This window comes from Numenius arquata, chromosome 6, assembly GCF_964106895.1.
Source record: "Numenius arquata chromosome 6, bNumArq3.hap1.1, whole genome shotgun sequence".
NCBI classification, from domain to species: Eukaryota; Metazoa; Chordata; class Aves; order Charadriiformes; family Scolopacidae; genus Numenius; species Numenius arquata.
In genome coordinates, this window is record NC_133581.1 from 3,521,695 (window position 1) to 3,544,491 (window position 22,797).

Consider the following 22,797-nt stretch of genomic DNA (forward strand, 5'->3'; position numbering starts at 1 on the left):
AGGGCACACTCTAAAGCTGATTTTGCATATACATTATCCCCACGGACCTTCAAGACTGGGGTTCCAAAAATATTTTAAATTAGTAGTGTTATTATTATTATTACTTAAAATTGACCTTTATTTATTTAGTTAATTAATAGGCTATGGTCAAATTCTCAGAGAATATCTCTATCAAGACGTACTAAGTACCTGCATTTATTAATGCACGCCAACGTCAATAGTGTCATCCAACAATGAAATATAAAAATTCCCTGCATTACTGCTTGTGCAAAAGAAAAAACAACATTATCAGAAATAGAATGTGGTCCTCCATATTTGTAAGAAGAGCATTTCTCACAAAGATGGGAGCAGAACGGCAGCACATCCTTCAACATGCACCAGGTTGCCCATTAATCGAGTCCTGCCCTTTACGCGATGGCTTGTGAATCAGTGGAATGCCCCGACATACGCAACTCCCTCCTCTTCTATACGTCCAGAGGATACGAATGGCAGGAGGACAAGCTCCCACTGTGGCTCCTGGAGAGTCTGGGACTGTGATTGTTACAGTTTTCACCTTTTTTCTTGTCGTTGTCTTTCCAGGTTTCTAGCATTTGCAGTTTCCCTTGCTCTTCTCTCATGAAGACCTCCACCATGAGAACTTTCTCTTTATGAATCTGCTGACTAATGTCCTTGGGAATGTCTGGGATAATCCAGTCAACAAAGTCACTCATAAACATGACCAAGTTCTGAAAATGAAATTATGAGAAAATCTCAGCAAGGTCAAATGAAAGGATGACTGTAGGGGAAGGGGCTATTTTTGGTGTGCTTAGGAAGAAAGGACAATATTTGAGTTGGGCTCAACATCATGTCGCAAGCCTGATACTAAGCCAAATTCACCTCGACTTCTTGTTCATGCTAGAAGTAGAGAAAAATGGCAGGCAGAAAAACCTCTATGATTTATGCACAAACACTGTCACAGCCACTTACAAATCCAGGGGAAATACTGTCATTGATATCTGAGTATCAAAGGCTTACAAGTTTTACATCAGAAAGGCAGAAGCAAATAACGAGGTAAAAACGATCAAAGTTAGTAAAATACATTTCAATGAGATGTTTCTGACTTAAAAACCTCGATTCAATGAAAGGGAGGTCTTTCAGAGAAAGATACGTATTTTGTCAAAAAAAAAAAGAAAGGAATTGAAGCTTTGCACCCAGTTGTTTAGACAAGACAGGCTTAAAACACTTGTGTCACAATAACCAGCATCACTGTTGTGATCGAATAATGTCACTTAGGGAAAAATTACAAGCTTTGGCCTTCTTGTTCAGATGCAAGTTAAACTCTAGCTGGGAAAATTTTGGAAATTTCATTTCTTCACTAAGTCTAGGAATGAGTTTGGATGAAATCTATGCTGCTTCAGTGAACCCGTTGAGGTCCTACTGAGAAACCGGTGGGACCTCATTAGTATCAGCCTTGTGCTTTGCTGCTCACTAAGGTCATGAAGTTGCTTCTGCATCAACCCAGTTCAGGGAATTTCTGGGGATGAATTTTCCACTGGGGATATGCCTGGGTGGGTGGGAGGGAGAGGGTGAATGAGGATGGGCAAATTTTTTTGCTTTTCCATGAAACAGCTGAGAAAGAGGTATTTTCTTTGGCCTAATAACTTATTTCCAAAAGTGGCTTGCCTTATGTAGCTGAAGAAATGTAACTTTTTCTTTCTCATATAAAAAGTGCCCGCGGTATGAACCTACCTGGAAAACTATCACAAATGCTAATCTTGCTGCTAGGACAGCCCAGAAATCCTTTGAAATGTCGTACTTGTTTTCGGACCAAGGGGGTTCTCGATAATCTTTGTATCTGCAAAAGAAGACTCAGTAAATCAGTGCTCTCATTCAGAACCGTGAGCACCATGAGGAATTAATACCCAACAGTCAAACAGTGAATCAAACCATCTAAAAGCAAGTCCGCTATTACAGCATGACGCTGTCTTAACCTCTCAGAAACAAGACACAGCTGAAAGCCTCCCACAGCCTTCAAGTTTTACTCAAAATTAAAGGTATTCAGTCTTAATACCCTCTAATTAGTACAAATATAATATCAATTGTGCAAAAGGTGGAGTAAAGTACACAGCTCAGATAATTTACTTTCTTTTAAGATCGGTACAAAAAATTACAACTTCTATTTTTCAGACTAATTTTAAAGACAAAAATACTGATCTTACATCCATAGAGTGCGTTGCGCTACGTGGTGTTCTCCTTGTTCATGATGAGCAAAAGCTCGCAGGTAAATTTTGCCATATAGAGAGAAGGTGAGAATTTTGCCTTAGCTGTGGCTTACAGAAAATCTATGAGCTAATCAACAACAGAAATGGGACCAAGAAAAAGACATTAAATTTTAAACCACAGCATCCTATCAGTATTTTGAAAGAATTAGGGCTCCATATTTTCAAATGATTTAAAAAACCCTGGAATATGGAACAAATGATGGGATGGGAAGGACAAAGAGGCTACAAAGCAAATAAATCTGGCATTTTTCTATTAGACCATGTCACTAACACTTCCATTCTCCAAGTTCTGTGCTAAAAGCATCTTTGCCAACCTCATTTATCCTGTGCCCAAAGATCACCAGTAGGAAACCAGGAGAAAGTAAAAGCAAGCAAAACTAATACATACGCAATTTTGGTGGTTTTTTGCTTTCATCTGAGAGTGATTTTTCTGTTTAGCACTCATTTCACCAGATTAACTTGCACTATTCAGATTTATAAAGAATATAAATTAAAAAAATAATATGACTATAAAGGAGGTGGTTTATTCCTGGTCAGTTTGTGTAATTCAAGTCATCTTTCTCTTTTTTTCTTTCCTGGAATGTCACTTTCTTCCTTGTTCTCCTCTTCCCCTTCTCACCCCCACTGCCACTGTTTTGTGGTCTAAGTGCTTTCAGTGTTATATTTGGCTTTGGTCCCCAATTCTAAGTGTTAAACCATTTGTTTTGAGGATGGTGCATATCTAAGGACACCTAGGCACTGACCTAGATTGCTTCATAAGGAGAAATACTCAACAGTGATTTTCCCTTAAAAATGAAAATAATATGCAAAAATTGTTACAGGCATGAAGATTTCCTGTACAGCGGTATTTTAAGTGGGTCTTAAATTCTAGTGCAGATAAGGATGCTATTACTCTCATCAGGAATTGCTAAAGAAACTGGACATAAAAAGAGAGGTGTACTGTGAAGTCACACTCATTCTATCAAGTAGCACATGATACAACAACATGACATCACAATAACATCGTTTTGTTCCCTTAAAGCACCATTGTGCTGTTTATCGTTATTTATCTCCTTTGCTTGAAAAAGGGAATACATAAAAATATAAATCTTTGCACGGACAAACACTGAATATAACAATGCTAATCTCTATTTCCCAGAATAAGCAGTACTTCAGATTCAGGTGTTGTGGTTGCTTAATATTTTCACTGAATTTCACTGAATTTTTAGAGTTGGAAGGGACCATAGAGATCATCTAGTCCAACTCCCCTGCCGAAGCAGGATTGCCCAGAGCATGTCAGAGCATGTTACTCAGGACTGCATCCAGGCGGGGCTTGAAAATCTCCAAAGAAGGGGACTCCACAACCTCCCTGGGCAGCCTCTCCCAGGGCTCTGTCACCCTTGCAGTGAAGAAGTTTCTTCTCATATTTGAGTGGAACCTCCTATGTTCCAGCTTGTGCCCGTTGCCCCTCGTCCTCTCTCTGGCAACCACTGAAAAGAGTCTGGCTCCCTCCTCCTTCAACCCACCCTTTAGATACTTAAGCTAAGACGTTCAAGATATAGATATTTAAGCCAAGACGTTCAAGGCAATGGATCCATCTGATACAGAAGGCTACCAAGGTGTTAAAAAAGTATTAAAAGTACAAGGGGGAATGTAAAAATTTGTCCCGTTCTTAGTCAGCTGTGAAAATAATCAAAGTTAGTTATCGCTCAAGAGAGTACCTGCATATCTGAACCTCGTAGCCCAGATCCATGGGGTCGTTTGGAGCTGTTCCTGCTTGAAAATCGCTGACATTAAAAGAGGATAGTGTATGGTTGACGAAGCCATGCATGGTGCCATTCTCACTGTACATATACAGGTACACGAGGCGTGGAATGAAGTCGGATGTGAATGAGATCACAAATGCCTAAGCCATAAGAGTAAAGAGTGAACGCAATATTCAGGCAGTGGTTAAGTTAATAATACACTCCAGTTACGTCGCGCAACTTCAGAAAACGAGGGGGGAGACTGCAGCCCACGGGGCCCTAAAAATGGAGTATTCTGTGCTACAACAAGGGAGCATTTACTGCCTACTCTTCCGAGTTGCAGGATATTAGATGGAGCAGTTCCACTACTGAGATTCTACCTGGATAACAACTTGAATTCCCCAGGGAATGAAGCAGCCGTACCCCCCCCTCCCAGCACCAGAGGAAAGCCAAACACGGCGCTGCTTCCCCCTGCCCCAGTCACAGCTTGTCCCTGCTATGTTCTATAAGGTCCAACTGATGGATTTCCAAGTACTTTTCTGTTCTGACAGTGAATTGACTTTTTAAATTGTCATTGCATTGCAAAAGACCATTAATTGTATGTGGCTTTTAACTCCATCAAGCTAAAAGGATGAGCAGACCGAGCCCAGTTTTATTTTTATGGTCACAAAAATTGCATTTTATTTGGTTATTTAAAAAGGTTTTCTAAAAATGTCACACCCAAAATGCAAGACAGCCAATTCGGCCGAGTTCTCCATCACTTTAGCCTTCCTCATTTATCATTATTACGAAACATTCTCACTGGCATAAATCCCATGTACATGTGGAACAAACACCGTACAAAATGTTTTACTTATTTTATGATAAAGAGGGATAGCACATAGATCAAAGAGGGAAAAATAACACTGGATAATGACGAAGAGAGACTGCATCGAAGAAAAGGGGGGAAAAAAAAAAAAAAGGAGAAATTATTTCCAAAGGAAAAGAGGAGAAATGGTGCAGACAAATTAAGGCAGCATATCAAATAACCCAAAGAATGGTTTGGCCACAGCACAACAGACACCTGTGGGCAAAGCGAAGGGGTTTCCAGTCAGGATAATGGTGAAAAAACCCAGAGGGCCCATGGAGACGTGGCCGTAAGCCCCACACGGCCCCTGTTTTGCCACATTGCAAACATGTTTTCAGCTTGTCATTCAGCTTTTTATTTCATCTTTCCCCAGGTGGGGTGCAATGAGGATAATCAATTTGGTTGTCTATTCATATAGAATATTAGATAAGTACATAAACGAATATATTAAGGTGTGCTAAAATCTAACTTCACTGTTGAAGTAAACAAAAAATATTTTCACGGATTTTCGGAGCTGAGTGAGAGCAACGAAGTTCGAGGCCAGATTTTCAACAGAGGAAGACTGTGCTCTGATGAACTGAACTAATTGCCAGCCAGATGATTACCTGACCCTAAAAAGGGCACTGAAATGAAAAAATACATCATCTTAGTGGTAGTATTTCAAAAAAGCAAAAGTAAGCAGCTGTGGTCTTATTTGCTTGAAGGGGAAAACTGTATTATGAAAACATTCTGGAAAAAAAGCTGCAACGACTATTTAATATTTTATATTATTGCTACTACTATCACAACTTTAAAATAAACACTGCATATGATTCTCTAATATTACAAAAACTTTCCGAATCATATACTTTCATTTGATTTGAAAGGCTGAAAGGAAACTAATGGAGCAGAATGGAAAAGCCAGCCTATTGAATTACAATTTTATTCATGCCGAATTACTTACATTTATTATGACAGCAAGCTTTCCAATACCTCTGAGGATATTATACCAGATTCCTAAGGAAGGAGACAAACATGTAAATGTTTTTCCAGTCATTAAAATTAGACAAATTACATTTTTAGTTAACAGTGTTAGAAGTACTTATGACTGTGCCGAACTAGAGTTATGTTTTAAGTAAAAAAGAACAACTTCTAAGAGATTAATTTAATGACCTTTAAGCAAAGAGAGCCCAACTCTGTCTTCCGAAGCTATATTTAGCTACCTATTTTTTTTTGAGCTTTTAAGCTAAAAGCTTCTTTGAGGAAGAGGAGGGAAAATGTGAGACAGAAGAATGCTGGCATAGGTAGAAAAGTAAAAAACATGAAATTTCATTCAAACCTCTCAAATGCTTGAGGAGAAAAGAGAAAGCCACAGATAGGGAGCTGGGACCTCCACACATCTGGTGCAGAACATACTGGTCTAACAGTTTTAAGGACCTGAATCTGTTTCTACACCTTCTCATCGCTATTTATCCTACCTCAGTTTTGAGAAAGCCAGGCTCCAGTGGAGCCACTCGGTGGGATTTTTCCATTTGCATCTGGAAACCATGTAGATACAGGTTTCCTCAGCATGGGCTCTGTGCATACAAAACGTAAATCCAACCCGCCCCATAGTGACTTAGGTTCAACCCCTCTGGATTTAGTCTGAGGATGATGCATGAAGTCCCACAGGTCTGCGCCTTCCCCATCTCCAGATCCCATTCCCCATGGAAGGGCTTCTCTGAAGTCTACATAATGTGCTGGTTTAGAGTACGTGATCGTGCACCCTTGGCCAGGCCTCTCTAACGGTCTCCTGGTCATTAGTGACAGCTTGGAAATGTCTCCTTAATTGAAGTCTTGATGGAAAAATCCAGGGCTGCTACCAGATCTGCGTGGTTACAGCCCTGGTGAGCCACTCTCCTACTCTGGGGCTGAAAAGGAAGGAAGATGTAGGAGCTTTATGCAGGGTGACATCCCTGGAAGAGTCCTCCAGCCTGGCTGAATCCTTTGTAACTAACCAAGGCCTGGGCAGAGTACAGAACTGAACTTCAGGAACAGGTACACAGTATCAGTGGAAGCAGAGATAGACCTCTGTTTGCTGCCAGTGGTACCCACCGCCGTTAGCAGGTGGGACCTTCTCCTTTCCTGATTCTGCTGATGCTGCCCTAAAACCTCATCTGCTTTGTCTGTGGCCATCTTTCAGTCTCTGACTTTGGGATGTCTCTGAAAGAAGTGAGGTTCTTTCACCCACAAGAGCGGGACTGAACTGCAATAAATTGCAATTAACATCCCCTCAAAAACAAACTCCCAAACCCCAAAACACAACAAAAAAACCCAACACTGCTCACCATAACATCTCCACCAGCAACCTTAGCCTGCAGCACCACATGAACCAGCCACAAAACACCCCAAAAGCAGTGTCATGGTAAAGGCTACTGCTTTTACTGCCTTTTACATGGCAAAACACGATGTGTTCTTCATCTCTAGGATGATCCTGGGCCACAAGGATGAGCCCAAGGAGAAACTCTGCTTGCACAATACCAGAATGACCCTGCTGACTGGCTCTGTAATATGAACAACTATTTTAATGACCTTTTTACATGTAATAACCAACATCTGGGAGAAGCAGGGTCCTCATGGCACATGCCCATAGCTGTCAGCCCCCCGCAGTAAGGGGAGACCGCTCTGCTGTCGCCGTACAACCACAGTGCCCAGTTCCAGCTAGATCCACTGCAGCTCTCAAGCTTCACCCTTCCGACATTCATGCTGAGTAGGGACAGAGGGATACATCTACCCACAGACTTTGGAGTCTCCTCTCATTCCCAGGTGTATTTCTCCAGCCCAGTCCTCAGTTATTAAATGCAGAAATTTTTGCTTCTGCAAGAAAACTGCATTGCCAGGAAGAACTGTTGATGTGCAGAACCGTGAGAGATACTTCACTATTGTATTGATCATTTTGATTTGAAAAGTGATACTGTTTACTTAATAAAATATTTATCTGAATTTAAAGCGCCGGTCTTCCTATTTTAAAAGTAAAGGCTCGATAAGTTATGACAGTTCACAGTTAAGCCACAGTCTAATGTTTTGAATTTTCCTATAAATACCTTCCTGTTAATGAAACTAACTCAGCATAACAATATCCTGCCATCAATCTGGGAACAAACAAACAGGGATAACAATAGCAACGTGCACTTACCTATATCCTTTGCTCTGACTGCTACCGGTCTCCTCAGCTCAGTAACGAATTTTTTTGCATCGAGACGGATTTCAATGATGTTGTTCAACAAAGCAAACAACGGCGCCAGCGGGAAGGATGCCACGAACAAAGTTACAAACCCAAACTGGATAACTGAAAAGAAAAAGAAAGCATTTCAATGGCTGCGGTCAGTATTTATCGAACACGTGCATCACCACGACAGTGCTGTCCCCCCGGATTCTAAGACGACACGTGGTGGGAGACTAAATCAACATTTTCTGCCTCAGGCACGGTTTGCCTGACCGCTGCTTCATTTGGGCATTGAAGGCCAGTTGCCCCTCCTGCAAAAGGCACGGCAAAGTAACCAGAAGGATGGGGACGCTCCTAACACAGTTTTGCCGTGGGGGAGGCTGGCACAGCAGTGATCGGAAGGAGTGAGACTATGGCAGCGACTGTGTCAGCTCTACAGAAACTTGCCAGGATTTTAGCCCTCACTAATCTCAGTGGAAGCTTTCTCTTCTGAAGTATAGAAACTTACGGGCTTTGAAAAGGACACAACTGACTCTCCGCCTTTTCTGGGAATAACTTGCTTCCTACAACCTGGGATCATGTTTGATTTTGTTTGACGAGGTCATCACAGTGATGTCATACTCATCGTGGTACGGTTAGAGGCCCATCTTTCCCTCTGTTCCTTCCAAATGCTGATCTCAGTAACTGCATCTTTTCTTACTTTTAGGAACTGACAGCATGACCTCATAGTTTGTACCATTAAATTTCAATCTGTTTCAATTACTCTGAACATCAAGGTCATCAGATATTCTAATTTGTGTCTGCATTTACTGGGCATGCTAATTTTGTGTATAAGTATACTTCATTATCCTTTACCACTACTTTTGCCTCGTCATTCCTTAAAATACTAAATACAGTTGCTCTTTTAAGAGAGATCCTTCAGGAATGTCTGATACTGTAGCAAACAGCCTTATGTTGAGCAGTTCTCAGCCTTTCTGAGACTGGAAGCAGGAAAAGAAATGTAGTTGTACAGCCACAGCAACGTAGAGTGATATCCAGTGCTTCATTTCCTTATCACTCACTCGATACATTACTTGAAAAAAAATTTTTATGTCATCTGTCAAGTACAAGCTGGTCTACAAGTACCTCTCTCAGAAGATTTAGTCCATATTCCAGAGAACAGAAACAATCTGGTGTGAGAACCCGCAGTGGAAATTATCAATTCTGAATTAAGTAACTTATTTCCAACGTAGGGTGCGACTGATGATAACACAAGCCTCACAATGTCAAGTTTACGCCTCTTAATCGTTTGCATTTGAAACTTGACAGTGATACATTATGTGGCATGAAAGAAAATATCTAAAATATAGTGCTAAAGTAAGGGCTCATGAACAGCAGAGAGCACAGTTTGTCCCTGAAGCAGCCAGTGGCTGAAACATGCTGCAGTCTGCGACTATACAATTTAATAATTAATTTATGCCTCATATCTACTGTCCATTGAATCTACATTTCAAAAACCTCAGCTCTCCATCCCAATTAGTCAGAATAATTATGGTTTAAAATGCCTTCTTTCCACCTCACTCACTCATTTCCATATATTCAGGGGTAAGTCCAGCGAAAGGCTCCAGGTTATAGTCCACTTCGTAACGCTGCTTTTTCTTCATGTGCTCTTCATGGTCTAAAGAACGCCGACGCTTTAATTTCATGTATCGTATAAATTTCTTCATTTTTCTGGGGGAGATGGAAATGATTCTGTTAGCATGCCATTCTGGTCACAGTGCCCATTTTTCAGTTCCTTTACATTAACTAAGCCATTTCCATACCTATGCTATGCTATTTCCATACCTATTTTCATAAAAACTGTGCAAGAGCCACAATACGCTAAAAGTAGCAGGGATCAGCATATACAGGTTCTGAAATGCGGTTATAATTGAATTATCATAGAATCATACAGAATCATAGAATGGTTAGAGTTGGAAGGGACCTTAAAAATCATCGAGTTCCAACCCCCTGCCATGGGCAGGGACACCTCCCACCAGACCAGGTTGCTCCAAGCCCCATCCAGCCTGGCCTTGAACCCCTCCAGGGATGGGGCAGCCACAGCTTCCCTGGGCAACCTGGGCCAGGGTCTCACCACCCTCACAGGAAAGAATTTCTTGCATCTAATCTAAATCTCCCCTTTTTCAATTTAAAACCATTACCCCTCATCCTATCACTACATCCCCTGATAAAAAGTAATTATATTATGTGTATTAATTATCTGTAATTATATTGCACCTCTTGCTAACAAGTAGGAAAGCAATAGATTGCCTAACACTTTTCAAAGACATCTGCATTGCTGGATGCTGCAAAAATGTTGCAGGTGGCCAATGAACCACGTTCACGTCGAGGGGCAGTGGATGCACACTGAAATGCACACATCGTAAAAAACACGTGTTTAAAAAAAAATAAAAATAAAAAGTCGCTTCTTACGGGATGCCAATCTCAAATAAGTTGTTCTGAATCAGCTGCTTGCCCAACATGATAATGCTGAGCTGGATACACAACTCCATGAGGCAACCGCCGGGAGCACACTGTTAGGGGACAGAGGAAACGTCAGTCAGAACACTTGGTGTGTCCCCGTCGCAGGGGCAGACGGTGCTCCCACCCGCCAAGATCACAGACAGGGTAAAATGCGATTACCTCTTCCATTCGGAAAGAATGGAAAATGTAGACGTAGTCTCCTGGACGTCCAACAAATCTAGGGCACAACAGTTAGAATTATAAACTTCGTATGTATTTTATACTTTTTATATTTGATTCCTAAAGTCATTTATGTCGAACTCTATGCCTTTGAGTGGGACCACCTAATGTTTAGCCCTGAAAAAGCGAATGGGAATAATTAACTTTGGTTTTGTTTTAAAGAGTAAGTCCTGTTTACTGAGTAAACGACTCAGTAAAACTGCAGTCGTGTGTCCTACAATATTATAGGCACATCTCAGAAGAAATCCTCTAAGGTAATCCTCATTTCCGTTGCGTTAGCCAGAATTTGCCACAGGGATGGATTATTTATTTTAGCCTTGTGCTTTCATGCTGTTTGCAAGAAGAGAGATGATACTTGCTATGATGTAAAGTTATGAGTGGTAAAGAGCCAATGGTAAATCGCCTGATGGGGGATTGTATCTGAACGTATCTTAACAAAATGGCTTTAACAACTTTGATACAGCAGGTCCCTGCTTTATCCCATGAGGCTGCAGAGTTTTGGGGTGAATGCTGAGGATTTTTTAAACTACTTTACTGTACCATCCAGCTAAGGACTTAGGTTCATCTACAGCTGTCTCATAAGCAACAAGCTGAAACCCTGGACAGGCTTTGGCATTACTCACCGGCCTTTGAAGAAAGCGACGTAGAAAATGGGTGTGTAGGCATTGACAAATTTCAGCAAGAAAGCCTTAAAAATCAGCCGCTCTTCAAAATTCTTGTCAGTTTTGGGCACCTCTGGAACCAATGTGACACAGATAAGAAACGTTAAGGCATTATCCTACCTGCAACATTTCAAGATCTTATAAATGTGGACTTCGGAAAACATCAGCCACCTTTTAAACAAAGAGTTATATATTTATAGCAAAATATATATATATTAAAGCAACATGGCCTTGCTGAGATCAGTGGTCAATCTCCTGAGGATCCCACCATTCAGATGTGTTACAACAGTAATTCCATTTTCATTCCACATCTGGCTGACCTCTGTGACAATGGTTTGCAGACGGACAAGAACTTGTCTGAAAAGATTTCTGACCTTTTGTCACTGATGCTTTTTGGAAAGGATTCAAAAATTTTTCTTCTACGATGTTTTCTGCACTCACAATTTTGCATTTCTTGACATGTCTTTCACCAAATAAAAAAAGGCAGAAAATGAAAATAGTAATAGCGTGATATGAAAGAGTGAAGTTCAAGATTAGGTAGAGGAATTTCTGCTGTATCCTATCCCCATTGCCCATAACTGGATTACTGATTACTACCACTACCACTGCTGAAAGAAAAACTTCAAAAATAAAGCTGAATCCATGCACGCTTTGATATTTGTAAGTAGCTGGTTAGAATTTTAGCCACGCATTTGAATGTCCTGGGTTTGCTCACCACTTTGAAGTTAATCACGAAAGCCAGTCATTTGCGTCCTCTCATTTAAAATCGCCCTAGCAAATATCAGTTGAGGATTTAAACCTACCGATCTGAGTTAGCCACCTTGCGATGCAGCCGTATACTTCATCCAGGATGATGATGACGACCAAATTGATAATGACTGCGGTGGCAGTGACGGTGACCCTAACGCTGGACCGGCCCGAGGGGGTTGAACTGATTGCCAGCGCCGCTGCAGTCGAGATCCTGTATATGATGACTCCAAACACTATCGCGAACGTCAGCCCAACCTGCAGGTAAGAAAAGCGCAGCCTCTTAGGAAAGATTTAACGATAAATACTTTGCGGGGGACTTGGAAATGACCTTAAAAATGGGATCTCTAGGCCATATCTCAGTTCCACCCAATTCTGCATTAAGCATCCCAATAACTTTGATGAACCACGGGAAAAGATCCTCTTTTGCTAGTAATGTGATCATCACATGAAAAAATTGATACAGTGATGCCATAATCACATGCAAAAGGTTATTTTTTTAAAGGCACCTAAATGTAACCTACTTGCTTATATTAAAAGTATTAGTGGGTTTCCTTTCAGCCCTAACAGCAACAGCATATATACATGATATTTGCTGTATTCTAAAAGAAAGCCAGGGTTGAAGCATAGAGGAATATTTCAGTTTAAGTCTGTACAGAAGCCTTCAAATACCCTACTCAGGCTCACTATGCTGTCATAATCCCAAACTGAAATTAAACCTGATTAAATCAATGCATTTCCTGGCAACGTAAAGGTGCACAAAATCTTACTCAATTTTTTATTGCTTAAATAGAGGAAGAATTTAAAACGTGATTCTTATAAGGCACTGATTCATCATCTGAGAAGATTAGATTTGCCGGACTTCCATTCTCTGAAAACACAAATATTAAAACAAACAATCCCAAACCAGAATTTGTATCCCCCTCCAAAAATGAACTTGAGCTAGTCTGGTGTATTCTACTGTTGGAAAGGGCTTACACTTTTTTACCCACCTGCCAATCTGTTCCATGTCTTGAATTATTATTATTTCTTTCAAAATTTTTTTTAAGTGCTGATGCTTTATCAGCACATGGAAAAAGGCTGTTCTCATCATTATTTTACCGTTTTCTTGAATTAAACGCTCTGTTTGCAATTCTCCTGTTATATGGTATAACCCCAAATTTGACTGATTAAAATCCTTGCAATCAGGATTGCAACTGGCCACATCATTTCTTTCAAAAAAGTGTGGTATAGAAATGAGGCCGTTCTCTACTTCCTGACTATTTTCTGAGGGGACTCTCTTTACATTTTACGTTTCATCCCATCAATGGTGGTGGTAATTTCCATTTCCATGCCCACATTTTTCCCCTACCCTATTTAGGTATGCTTATTTTTTTACTCTTTCGAAAGAGATGGGAAAGTAGAAATTCAAGCTCTTGAAAAGATTTTAAATTATTACACAATAAAATGCTTGAATTTTTTCACTGGGGAAAAGCCATTGCGAACCATGTCAATCTGATAAAGTCTGTCAGGGTTTCACTCACATTTCCATCAATCACTTCTGTTCTATACAATGACTCGGTAACATCAATTTCAGGTTTTGCTGGGTGATGCTTACCATGAAGATGATACCAACAAAATTGGTTAAATAGGCTGGAAAACGATCCTTCCACGTCAGCTTTTCTTTATCTGTCTAAAATTCGGGAGGGAAAAAAGGGTACATTTAATAAAGACAGAGTGTGTGATTTTGCACGTGACAAAAACAGAGAGGGGAAAAAAGGGCTAGCAAATACACAACCAGTTAGAAGACGCAAAGACACAGTGTTTACAGTTACAATTCCACACAGGCAAACTGTTTACTCCGTATCTAGGTTCAAATTGGTCAAGCGCCTGCGCTGCGAGTATAAATAAAGCAGATTTTTCTGTATACTTTTTGAAGGAAACATGCAAATAGGCTGTCATAAACCATGAAGTAAGATCTCTCCTACTCTTAAATATTTTCTTCTGCTTTCCCTAGAAAAATTCTCCTTCTTCCCCTCTCCCTCCCAGTTATATTTTCAGCTTTGTAGTTGCACAACTGGTTGCCCTGAAATACAGACTAAGTGTGCTACTGAGTAATTCCAAGTTGAACTCACAGTTGACAGGGAAAATCTTGGTTTGGTGTGTGGTAAGACTTGAAATTCCTTCAACGTGAGTGATTTTTAACTACCTGACTATCCACATGGTCTTCAATGGACCACGCCAATAGGAGTTAAAATGCACGTTTAATAACTCTTTATCATAGAATAAGAATCATCTAGGTTGGAAGGGACCTTTAAGATCATCGAGTCCAACCATTAACCTAACACTGACAAACCCACCACTAAACCATGTCCCTCAGCACCATGTCTACATGTCTTTCAAATACCTCCAGGGATGGCAACTCAACCGCTTCCACGGGCAGCCTGTTCCAATGCCTGATAACCCTTTCTGTGAAGAAATTTTTTCTAATATCCATCCTAAACCTCCCCTGGCGCAACCTGAAGCCACTTCCTCTTGTCCTATCGCTTGCTACTTGGGGAAGAGACCGACCCCCAGCTCTCTACAGCCCCTTTCATGTCGTTGTAGAGAGCGAGAAGGTCTCCCCTCAGCCTCCTTTTCTCCAGGCTGAACACCCCCAGCTCCCTCAGCCGCTCCTCATAAGACTTGTGCTCCACAGCCCTCACCAGCTTCATTGCCATTGTCTGGACACACTCCAGCACCTCAATGTCTTTCTTGTAGTGAGGGGCCCAAAACTGGACACATGACTCAAGGTGGGGCCTCACCAGTGCCGAGTACAGGGGGACTATCACTTCCCTAGTCCTGCTGGCCACACTGTTCCTGATACAGGCCAGGATGCTGTTGGCCTTCTTGGCCACCTGGGCACACTACTGGCTCATACTCCGCTGGCTGTTGACCAACACTCCCAGGTCCTTTTCCACCGGGCAGCTCCAGCCGCTCTTCCCCAAGTCTGTAATGCTGCGTGGGGCTGTTATAAGACACCCTTAAATCCAGCCAAGCAGCCACTGCCTGAATTTGGGTATGAAAATTTCATTCAGAACAGTATTGCTCATCTAGAATCTTTCATGAACTTTGATGCCGGGAATTGTTTCTAAACACCAGAAAATAAACAACAAAAGGAACATTATGGAAGATGACGCACACGTTATCATGAACATAAAAATATTACTCAAATTCTATTTTTATTACATGCACGTTGTCTCAGGGAAGTGCAAGCAACTCTTTCAACACGCAGCCCATGCTCCACTGCAAAACGTAATGTCAGTCCAGGATGGTAAATCTAAGATTAGCCATGCAGTGCCATTCCCAACGCATAGAAACAGTGTCCCACAGAGTGCTGAAGAAACAAGGGGAGGAAAGGGAAGAAACCCAGAACTGAATGTGAATATTAAACAAAGGTTCAACAGCCAAAAACAAATTGATTTGTGTCTTCCATAATTACTCATAATTTGAGTTTCTTCATAAGTTTGAATAAAAAGAATCAATTTCACCCCAGCCATGACTGTCTTAACTCTTTGTCTCCATTTGTTTGCTGTCTCTTCTGGAAAATACCGATGCTTCTGATGGCAGTCAAAGGAAACAAAAAAAAAGGATGGGGCAATATAGCATTACAAAGCACGGGTCAATTAATCTTTATTCTCTCTACTGACTCAGGGTTCATAGCAGTTTAGGCACAAGTGAATGCTCTATTAGTTTGCTTAAGGCTTTATGTTTCAGCTTTAGGTCAGTAAATCATAACAACAAAAGGCAAACTCTTGCCCCAAATCCTGGGGTAGATCAAACAATCCTGCAAAGGACATTATATTCTCTTTTTAATTGAGGATTGTACCCTTCTTTTTCCTTTATGATAAAAGGAATCTTTTATGATAAAGAATGTCCAAAAAGTTTTTCCTTTAAATTTTTTTTTAATTGGGCTTCTCTTGAAAAAATATTAGCAATTCCCGGTTTAGCATTAGATATTTTTCCTTTAAGAAGATTTCCAAGTTGTCTTACAACTGTTGAATTTGAACTTTAACACTCTAGATCCCAATGAAAAATAATTACTGAGTCCTTCAGAAAAACTCCTTTTCTCACGTTTCCCAAATTAGTAACATCCAAATTGAACACAGCCCAAAAAGTTATAAATAGCCTGGTTAGGAGACCACCAGTCATTAATTGTCCAATTACCCAACAGTCTTTCACATTTAAGATCTGAATGCCTAAATATATCCAGGATTACAGTGAGCTGCAGGTTTTTAGCAGAATACAAGAGAGTCTGTATTCCAACATTGTTTATCCAGCCGACAAGAGGGCAGAAACCTGCATTCTTTTTCTTCTGGAAGGGATTTTAAAGCAGCCCTGCAAGTAAAGCAGACGATGTTGAACTGCTCACACCCTGCATCCTATAGATGGGGACATCCTATGAATGGGGATGTACCCCCATCAGCTTTGTGGCATCTTTTAAGAGGGTCCCAACGGTACTCAAGTATAAGCACATGACAAAAATCAGACAAATTCAGTTTAACGCCAGTCCAATCTACATATGCTGTCTCTTAAAGCATATTTCATGTTAACATGGTTATTGAAGTTTTACTTTCATAGGGTTTTCATAAGATCCCAACTTAGGGCATGGTTACATGCTACTGTGCCATGGGCAACAGACAGAAAAAAGGAATTTCTGCTGGTAGATTTTGTTTATGCCAGAGTATTTACTTCTCTGCTTAAAAACCCGGTCACACAAATGGCTGAGTTCTTGCAGTTAAGGGGGAACAACCTCTGGTAGGGTGGAAACCAGTACGTGAGGGAGAAAAGGAGCTTTTCCACTGGGTCTGCTGCTGACAGACAGTAATAGGAAAGGAATTACAGCCTTCAGCGAAAGGGCAGGGGAGCTGCTCAGAGGGATGGCATCGTCCGCTGGCGAGATGAACCTGCCCCTGGGATGACTGGCAGCACCTTTCTCACGGCGATGTAAAGAGCGAGTTAAAAGCAGAAGTGAGCGCTACCTTATTCAGTGGAATAAAATGGAAGTTACGTTTTTAAAAAGGCAGAAAGTTATTATCAAAGCTGGAATTCGGCAAGGAAATTGGTGTTAGTACTCTTCATTAATGCTCTAGTAATATTTTTGTTTACAAAAAAAGCCTAGCAAGACAGAGAACCTCTCCTGAGAGGCTTTAGGTACTTATATTAGCCCAGAAAAAGATATTTTGGTACAGTTTTCTCAAACTTGATTCGTTAGCCTAACGGGAGCACCCCTTCAATTGGCCTCAATTAGCTCCCCTAAGCCCCACTCTATCTAATTATTAAAGACATTTCTAGACTTAATCAGGTCTTGTGCACTGGATACACCAAGTATCCCAGGTATTCTACAACTGAAGGCATCTGGAATTTAAACGCAATGTGCAGTGAATCTGTTTTTTACCTATTTCTCAGTCTTGGGTCAGTGCCTGCTTTAACAACCTTCTTTTTCAAAGTTTTTTTAGGAGTCAAACAAACGGATATTTTTACCATACCTCTTTATGTTTGTGTTCTTTTCTCAGTGATTTTTCTAAAACTTTAGCTTCATATTCCGCTCTTGGATGATCCTGTGAAATAAGTCATATTTAATAAAAAGCAAAGTTATTTATTTTCTGTATCAGCTACATATGAACCGTTTGCAGGTCAATTTCCTGATCATTTCCAAGTTTTCTAACTGAATTCTAATTCACTCTGTCTGTCATTTATGCCAACTGATAGTCAACTGTAATTTAAAAAGATGTTAAATCCCGTTATCATTCACAGTTCTACAGCAGCAGCTGCAGAATGATCTTCACTCACTATCAGCCAGCCACATGCAATGCTATGTAGATTAAATTTAATATATGAGTATACAGTACAAGCTGCAGATAGCATGGTTCGTACCAAGTGGCATTATGCTTGGATTTTAATTACCCATCTTTTTGATAAAAATTAAATTTGGCATGTCATTAACTGTCATTTCAGCAATCCTCAGCTGAAAGAGTTATCTGCTGTCAGTACACAAAATACTGGCTTTGGGATCCCAGAAAATTGTCAGTTGGGGTCTTCCCCTAATCCTGTCTTGGACAGCATCCACCGATTACCCATATGCATTGAAGGAGAGGGGGAAGGAAACCTCAGAAGTAAGAGACAGCCAAAAGATTCAGAAAGATTCGGGGATTCAGAATTCACCATAATTACGCATTCACAAAAGAGTCAGAATTCACAATTACGCATCGGATGGGAAACGGAACGGAGTGGAAAAAAGTCTGAACAAGTGGAGAGGGGGAGGGTGTAAAGGCAAAGCAATCAGTGGGAGATCTAAAGAAAATCTGATGCTTGAAAAAGAAGAGGTGGAGGTCAAAAGATGGCATTCATCAGTAGACATGTAATAAAAAAGGTAGGAGCAATTAAAAAAAAAGTATTTTCCAAACCTTGACTGCCTCCTTCAGGAAACCAGAAAAAAACACGAAAAACAAGAAAAAAAAACAAAAAACAAAAAACAAAAATTTGATTACTGAACTGTTGCAGATCATATTGGATTTATATTAATGGATTTATATAATTTAAAAATTACATGAAACAAACATAGGTACAGTGGATGGCTAGACACTACCAGAGAAAAACAGTCTACTCGTTCTATAACATTTATTAACATTACTGTAAGCACTGTATGAAGTAGGTATCCCTAAAAACACCAGAAGATGAGACACTCTGGGGTTTAGTACATCGCTTGGAACCCTGACTCTTCAACATGACGCTAGCTTAAGTTTCACCCAAATCAGAAACAGGAGGGGCGTAAATTCTTTGCTAAACTCATGACTGTCTTATCTAGCATTGACAATGCAAAACAAAAGAATAAACTACACTGTATTAACAGCTGCTGCTTTAGCTGTGTAGGGCTCTCAACTCAGATATGAAGGGGATCGACGTCGGAAAGATACAGTTAATCCTTTCTGCTTTCATGTATGCTAACAACAAGTTACCAAAAATAAAAGAGCAGTATAGTATCCAGGAAAGAAATCCCTATATTCCCTCCCAGTGAAACAGGTATGATCTAGCAAAGAGCATGGCACAGAGGCTGCTGGCACGGTGCACCTAAATATATTATGGAGGAGATAAACATATTAAGAGGAGATAATTCAAGCCGAATTGGGGGTGAGGGGAACAATAACCGTGCCAGGCTCAACAAGCTGCATAGTGTTAAACCCAGGGTCAGTGAGGTTTGTGTTTCACGTGAGCAATATTTGTTGCGTATCTATTTAGAACATCTAGAGATGTGACAAGGGCGGTCATACTTCTTTTAATAATAACAACAGTAAAAAAAAAAAAACAAGCCAGCCGGCCAGCAAACAAAGCTTGCTCAGATCCCAACAGCGGGGTTTTCGCAGCACGGCTCGACACATACGATGGGAAAATGGAAGGGACCTGTATGCCAATGCCACCCCTGAAGCTGGGGCTGAGACTGCCTTATGGTCTAGGAAGGTGTTTTCCCTTTTTTGCAAAGCAACAAAATTGAAAACAGAAAGGTGGGATACAGCTTCTCAGCTGGCTGAGGATTTTATCTCCTTTTCGTCTAAAACTTCATTGATTTTTAAGACCATTTTTTCATACAGATTCAGCCCTTTTCCCCTTCACGCTCTTTAGCACATTTAGTATAATGACTATATTTAGTATAAACCTGGCTAGCGATATTTATTTTTTTTTTAGCAAGTGAAAAAAAAAAAAAAATACACCTCCACATTTATGTCCCTCCCAATGCCCAAAGCCCACATCTGGCAATATTTTCTTAGTTATTTTCCAAGTCAGGGCTTGATTCTGCATCGTTAAAAGTTAATAGGAATTTTTCAGTGCATTTTTACAGTGCTGTAACTTTATCAACTTCAATACATTCATTTCTGATTCACAGCAGTGGGAGACGAATGAGGCCCTCGGCTGTTAGCACCTTGACATCAGCCCAGGAGCAAGGTCTGAGCTGTATATTCCATGCCTACGCTGCTAGGTGTGACCCGACTACACACTTCAGAAAAAAAAAATAGATATTGTGGCTATACAATTACGTTTCTATGGCAACAAGACGTACTAGTCATATCCTTGCTATAAAAACCTCAAATAGTTCATGTACAGAGATTTTCCTCTCTTCTAAATGACGGAACCGCCCCAAGAGCAGTTCCCCATGGGGCAAGGTCTATCGGCTTGGGGCAAGGAGCTATCGGTAACGCCACGGTAGAAGCCAAAGAGTCAGAACTGAAGGGACAAACCTCCTCCTCTTCAAACCCAGTCAGGTCCCACCTGTAGTTGAGACGCATCTGTTTTCTCTTCCAGTGTTCCATAAAGGTGGCAGCTGAAACAACAGTTTAACCATTATTTTGACATTTTACCCCCCCAAAAAATCACATCAGCCTTTGGGATTTGTTTTAGGAGGCACGCTGGGTGTGCTCCGCACCACCTGCAGGCTCTTGCCTTCACAAGGTCCCAGCAGGTACAATATCGTATCATACATTGGGCCAGGTAAATTTCATTTTTGTTTATTTTTTTGTTTATTTTTTATTTTATTTTATTGAACAGTAGCATCTATCTAGGAAATACTGATGTGGTAGGAGCCCAACTTTTTATCTATATGCTAAAAAAAAAGGCATTTGTTACCTACACAGCTTCATGTAGAAAGATTCCTACAATTTCTTAAGGGGTCTATGGAAGTCAGACACCTCAACTTATTTAAATATTTGTATGTGTGAGTAATGATATTGTTGGTCTTCATCTGCATATAATTCCATCCGTAAATCCAAGAAAGCCTGTGTATTATCTACACAAAATATGAATGGTTTAACAAGCCTTGTACTGTTGGTATAGTTATTCCCTCAAAGATGTCAAGATAAAGCATTTTTATATTGTTATAATGACATCCATTTAGTGGTCATAATATTACGGTTAGCTCTAATCATCACACCCAAACCCAAATACTCAAGCCAGTGTGAGGGCTGCAGGTGGGCAGGCTGGTAAAGAGGAAACGTTTAAGGGTTTTTATGATTAAAAACGCTGCTATTTTCTTTTTGATGGAGAGGACTTACAGAAAAGAAACCTCGTTAAAGCAGCTCTTGAGTCCCAACGAATGATCCCAGTCTATATCAGTCTATCTGCCTCTGAGACTGAGCAAGTTCTCAGAGGACATATTTAGATGCTGGGAATACACAAGTGCTGTATAATAAATAAGTGGTTATGAAAGAGGCAAGTCTACCAAGAAATGGTGCTCCCAGGGGAGCTTCCTGCAGTGAGTATTAACAGATGTGCTCAGAAACATTCACATCCAGAAAAACCAGAGGCAGGGAGAGGGTAAGAAAGCTGAATAGAGAGGAAAGGACACCCTCATGACTGGAACCAGGCGAGGGTCATGGCATTCATTCGTCTTCCAAGTGAAATCCTCACATGCAAAATTTAAAACTAAGCCCCTTTACAAGCCATAGGCTTCCTGTAAATCGGGATGGCCACAGCTGTACGGTAAGAGGGCCTGTGTCATGGTCCTGGAATTGCCTCCCCTCTCCCTGCCACTGACAGTTCCTGTGCCAGGGTCTGCAGCTTCCACGGACAGCCAGAAATACGGAAAACGAAAGAGACGTCGTTTCTCAGAGCTACTCGGAATCTGCCCATGGCACTGACTTACAACAATGCCACATGAAAAGACTGTGTCTGAAAGGCAGCCAGCTCGTTTCAAAAGCCCCCGGTGAAAGTGCCAGGTGGCGATGCACGGCCGCTCTGCCAAGCCTACCTGCATTTTCGTATTTCATCTGGGCCCGTAAGTGGAGCTTAAAAATTTCAAAAGGTTACTGTCCAGATGATCTTATCTGGATTCTCTGACATTTTTAAAGCCATTTGATACCAAACAGCGCTGGGCCACGGTCCATGGTTAAGGCTGAACTTCTGACCAGGGCTCAGTCCGGTGCTAAAGCTGTTTTAACGCTTGTGTGAGTGTTCTCCGGGGTGTTACAATACCGCCACCACACAGAGAAAGCCTGGCCAAACGGTTGCTCACCATAGTACCCCTGAACTTGGGCTAATTTTCTTTCTATGCTAAGGATGCCCTGGACTTGGGTCTGCCTCAACTCTTCAACTGTACCTGAACCTAATAAAACTCCTCATTACATGCAGAGGTGCTCACAAATGGCACTGGAGACTATACGTGTGCCTACACCTGCAGGCATCAGCCAATTTTGGCTGATGTTATTTCCTTAAAAAATAAAGTGCTTGTTTCATTTTTTAAAAAATTGTTTTAACAAATCCTTTAGAAATGAAATTTTCAGTACCACAAATTCAAACCAATATAGAAAAAGCTCTGATTTTCCCAACTCACAAAGACCTTTTTGAAACAACGTTTATTTTATATGGTATTGTACCACAATAAAATTTTACATTGACCCTGAAGAACTTGAGGAATTTCACATCCCACTCCAAAACTCTCTCAGCTATTAAGTCTGATTTTGTACAGAGCACAGAAACTGGCTTCTGCCAATCGGCTTTACTTTGCCCAAGAAGGTAAAAAAATGGAGGGCCCCATAGCTGTTTTGTAAGGAAAGGGAGGCAAACAGCGTTACTTCAGACAACAGAGCATTATGTGCTGAGATCCACACGGGCTTCACAATAATGGTAAATGAGGGAGAAGGAA

General features: G+C 40.8%; 1 protein-coding gene across 8 annotated transcripts in view; it reads right to left on the reverse strand.

Annotated features, from left to right (window-relative positions):
• Positions 1 to 464: 464 nt before the first annotated feature.
• The window catches only part of ANO1 (anoctamin 1), an 83,302-nt gene continuing 60,969 nt past the window's right edge, over positions 465 to 22,797 (reverse strand). For 4 of the 8 annotated variants that reach the window (XM_074148459.1, XM_074148467.1, XM_074148463.1 and 1 more), the window contains 14 exons: positions 20,399 to 20,481; positions 18,572 to 18,583; positions 17,654 to 17,725; positions 13,744 to 13,818; positions 12,203 to 12,404; positions 11,361 to 11,472; positions 10,678 to 10,735; positions 10,468 to 10,568; positions 9,581 to 9,726; positions 7,987 to 8,139; positions 5,776 to 5,828; positions 3,962 to 4,146; positions 1,729 to 1,834; positions 465 to 725 (listed from right to left, as the gene is read on the reverse strand). In XM_074148459.1, coding sequence (XP_074004560.1) covers positions 465 to 725; positions 1,729 to 1,834; positions 3,962 to 4,146; positions 5,776 to 5,828; positions 7,987 to 8,139; positions 9,581 to 9,726; positions 10,468 to 10,568; positions 10,678 to 10,735; positions 11,361 to 11,472; positions 12,203 to 12,404; positions 13,744 to 13,818; positions 17,654 to 17,725; positions 18,572 to 18,583; positions 20,399 to 20,481 — 1,619 coding nt within the window. Of the gene's footprint in view, positions 726 to 1,728; positions 1,835 to 3,961; positions 4,147 to 5,775; positions 5,829 to 7,986; positions 8,140 to 9,580; positions 9,727 to 10,467; positions 10,569 to 10,677; positions 10,736 to 11,360; positions 11,473 to 12,202; positions 12,405 to 13,743; positions 13,820 to 15,647; positions 15,725 to 17,653; positions 17,726 to 18,571; positions 18,584 to 20,398; positions 20,482 to 22,797 lie in introns of all 8 variants that reach the window. The other 4 variants (XM_074148461.1, XM_074148460.1, XM_074148462.1 and 1 more) reach the window with 3 other exon arrangements.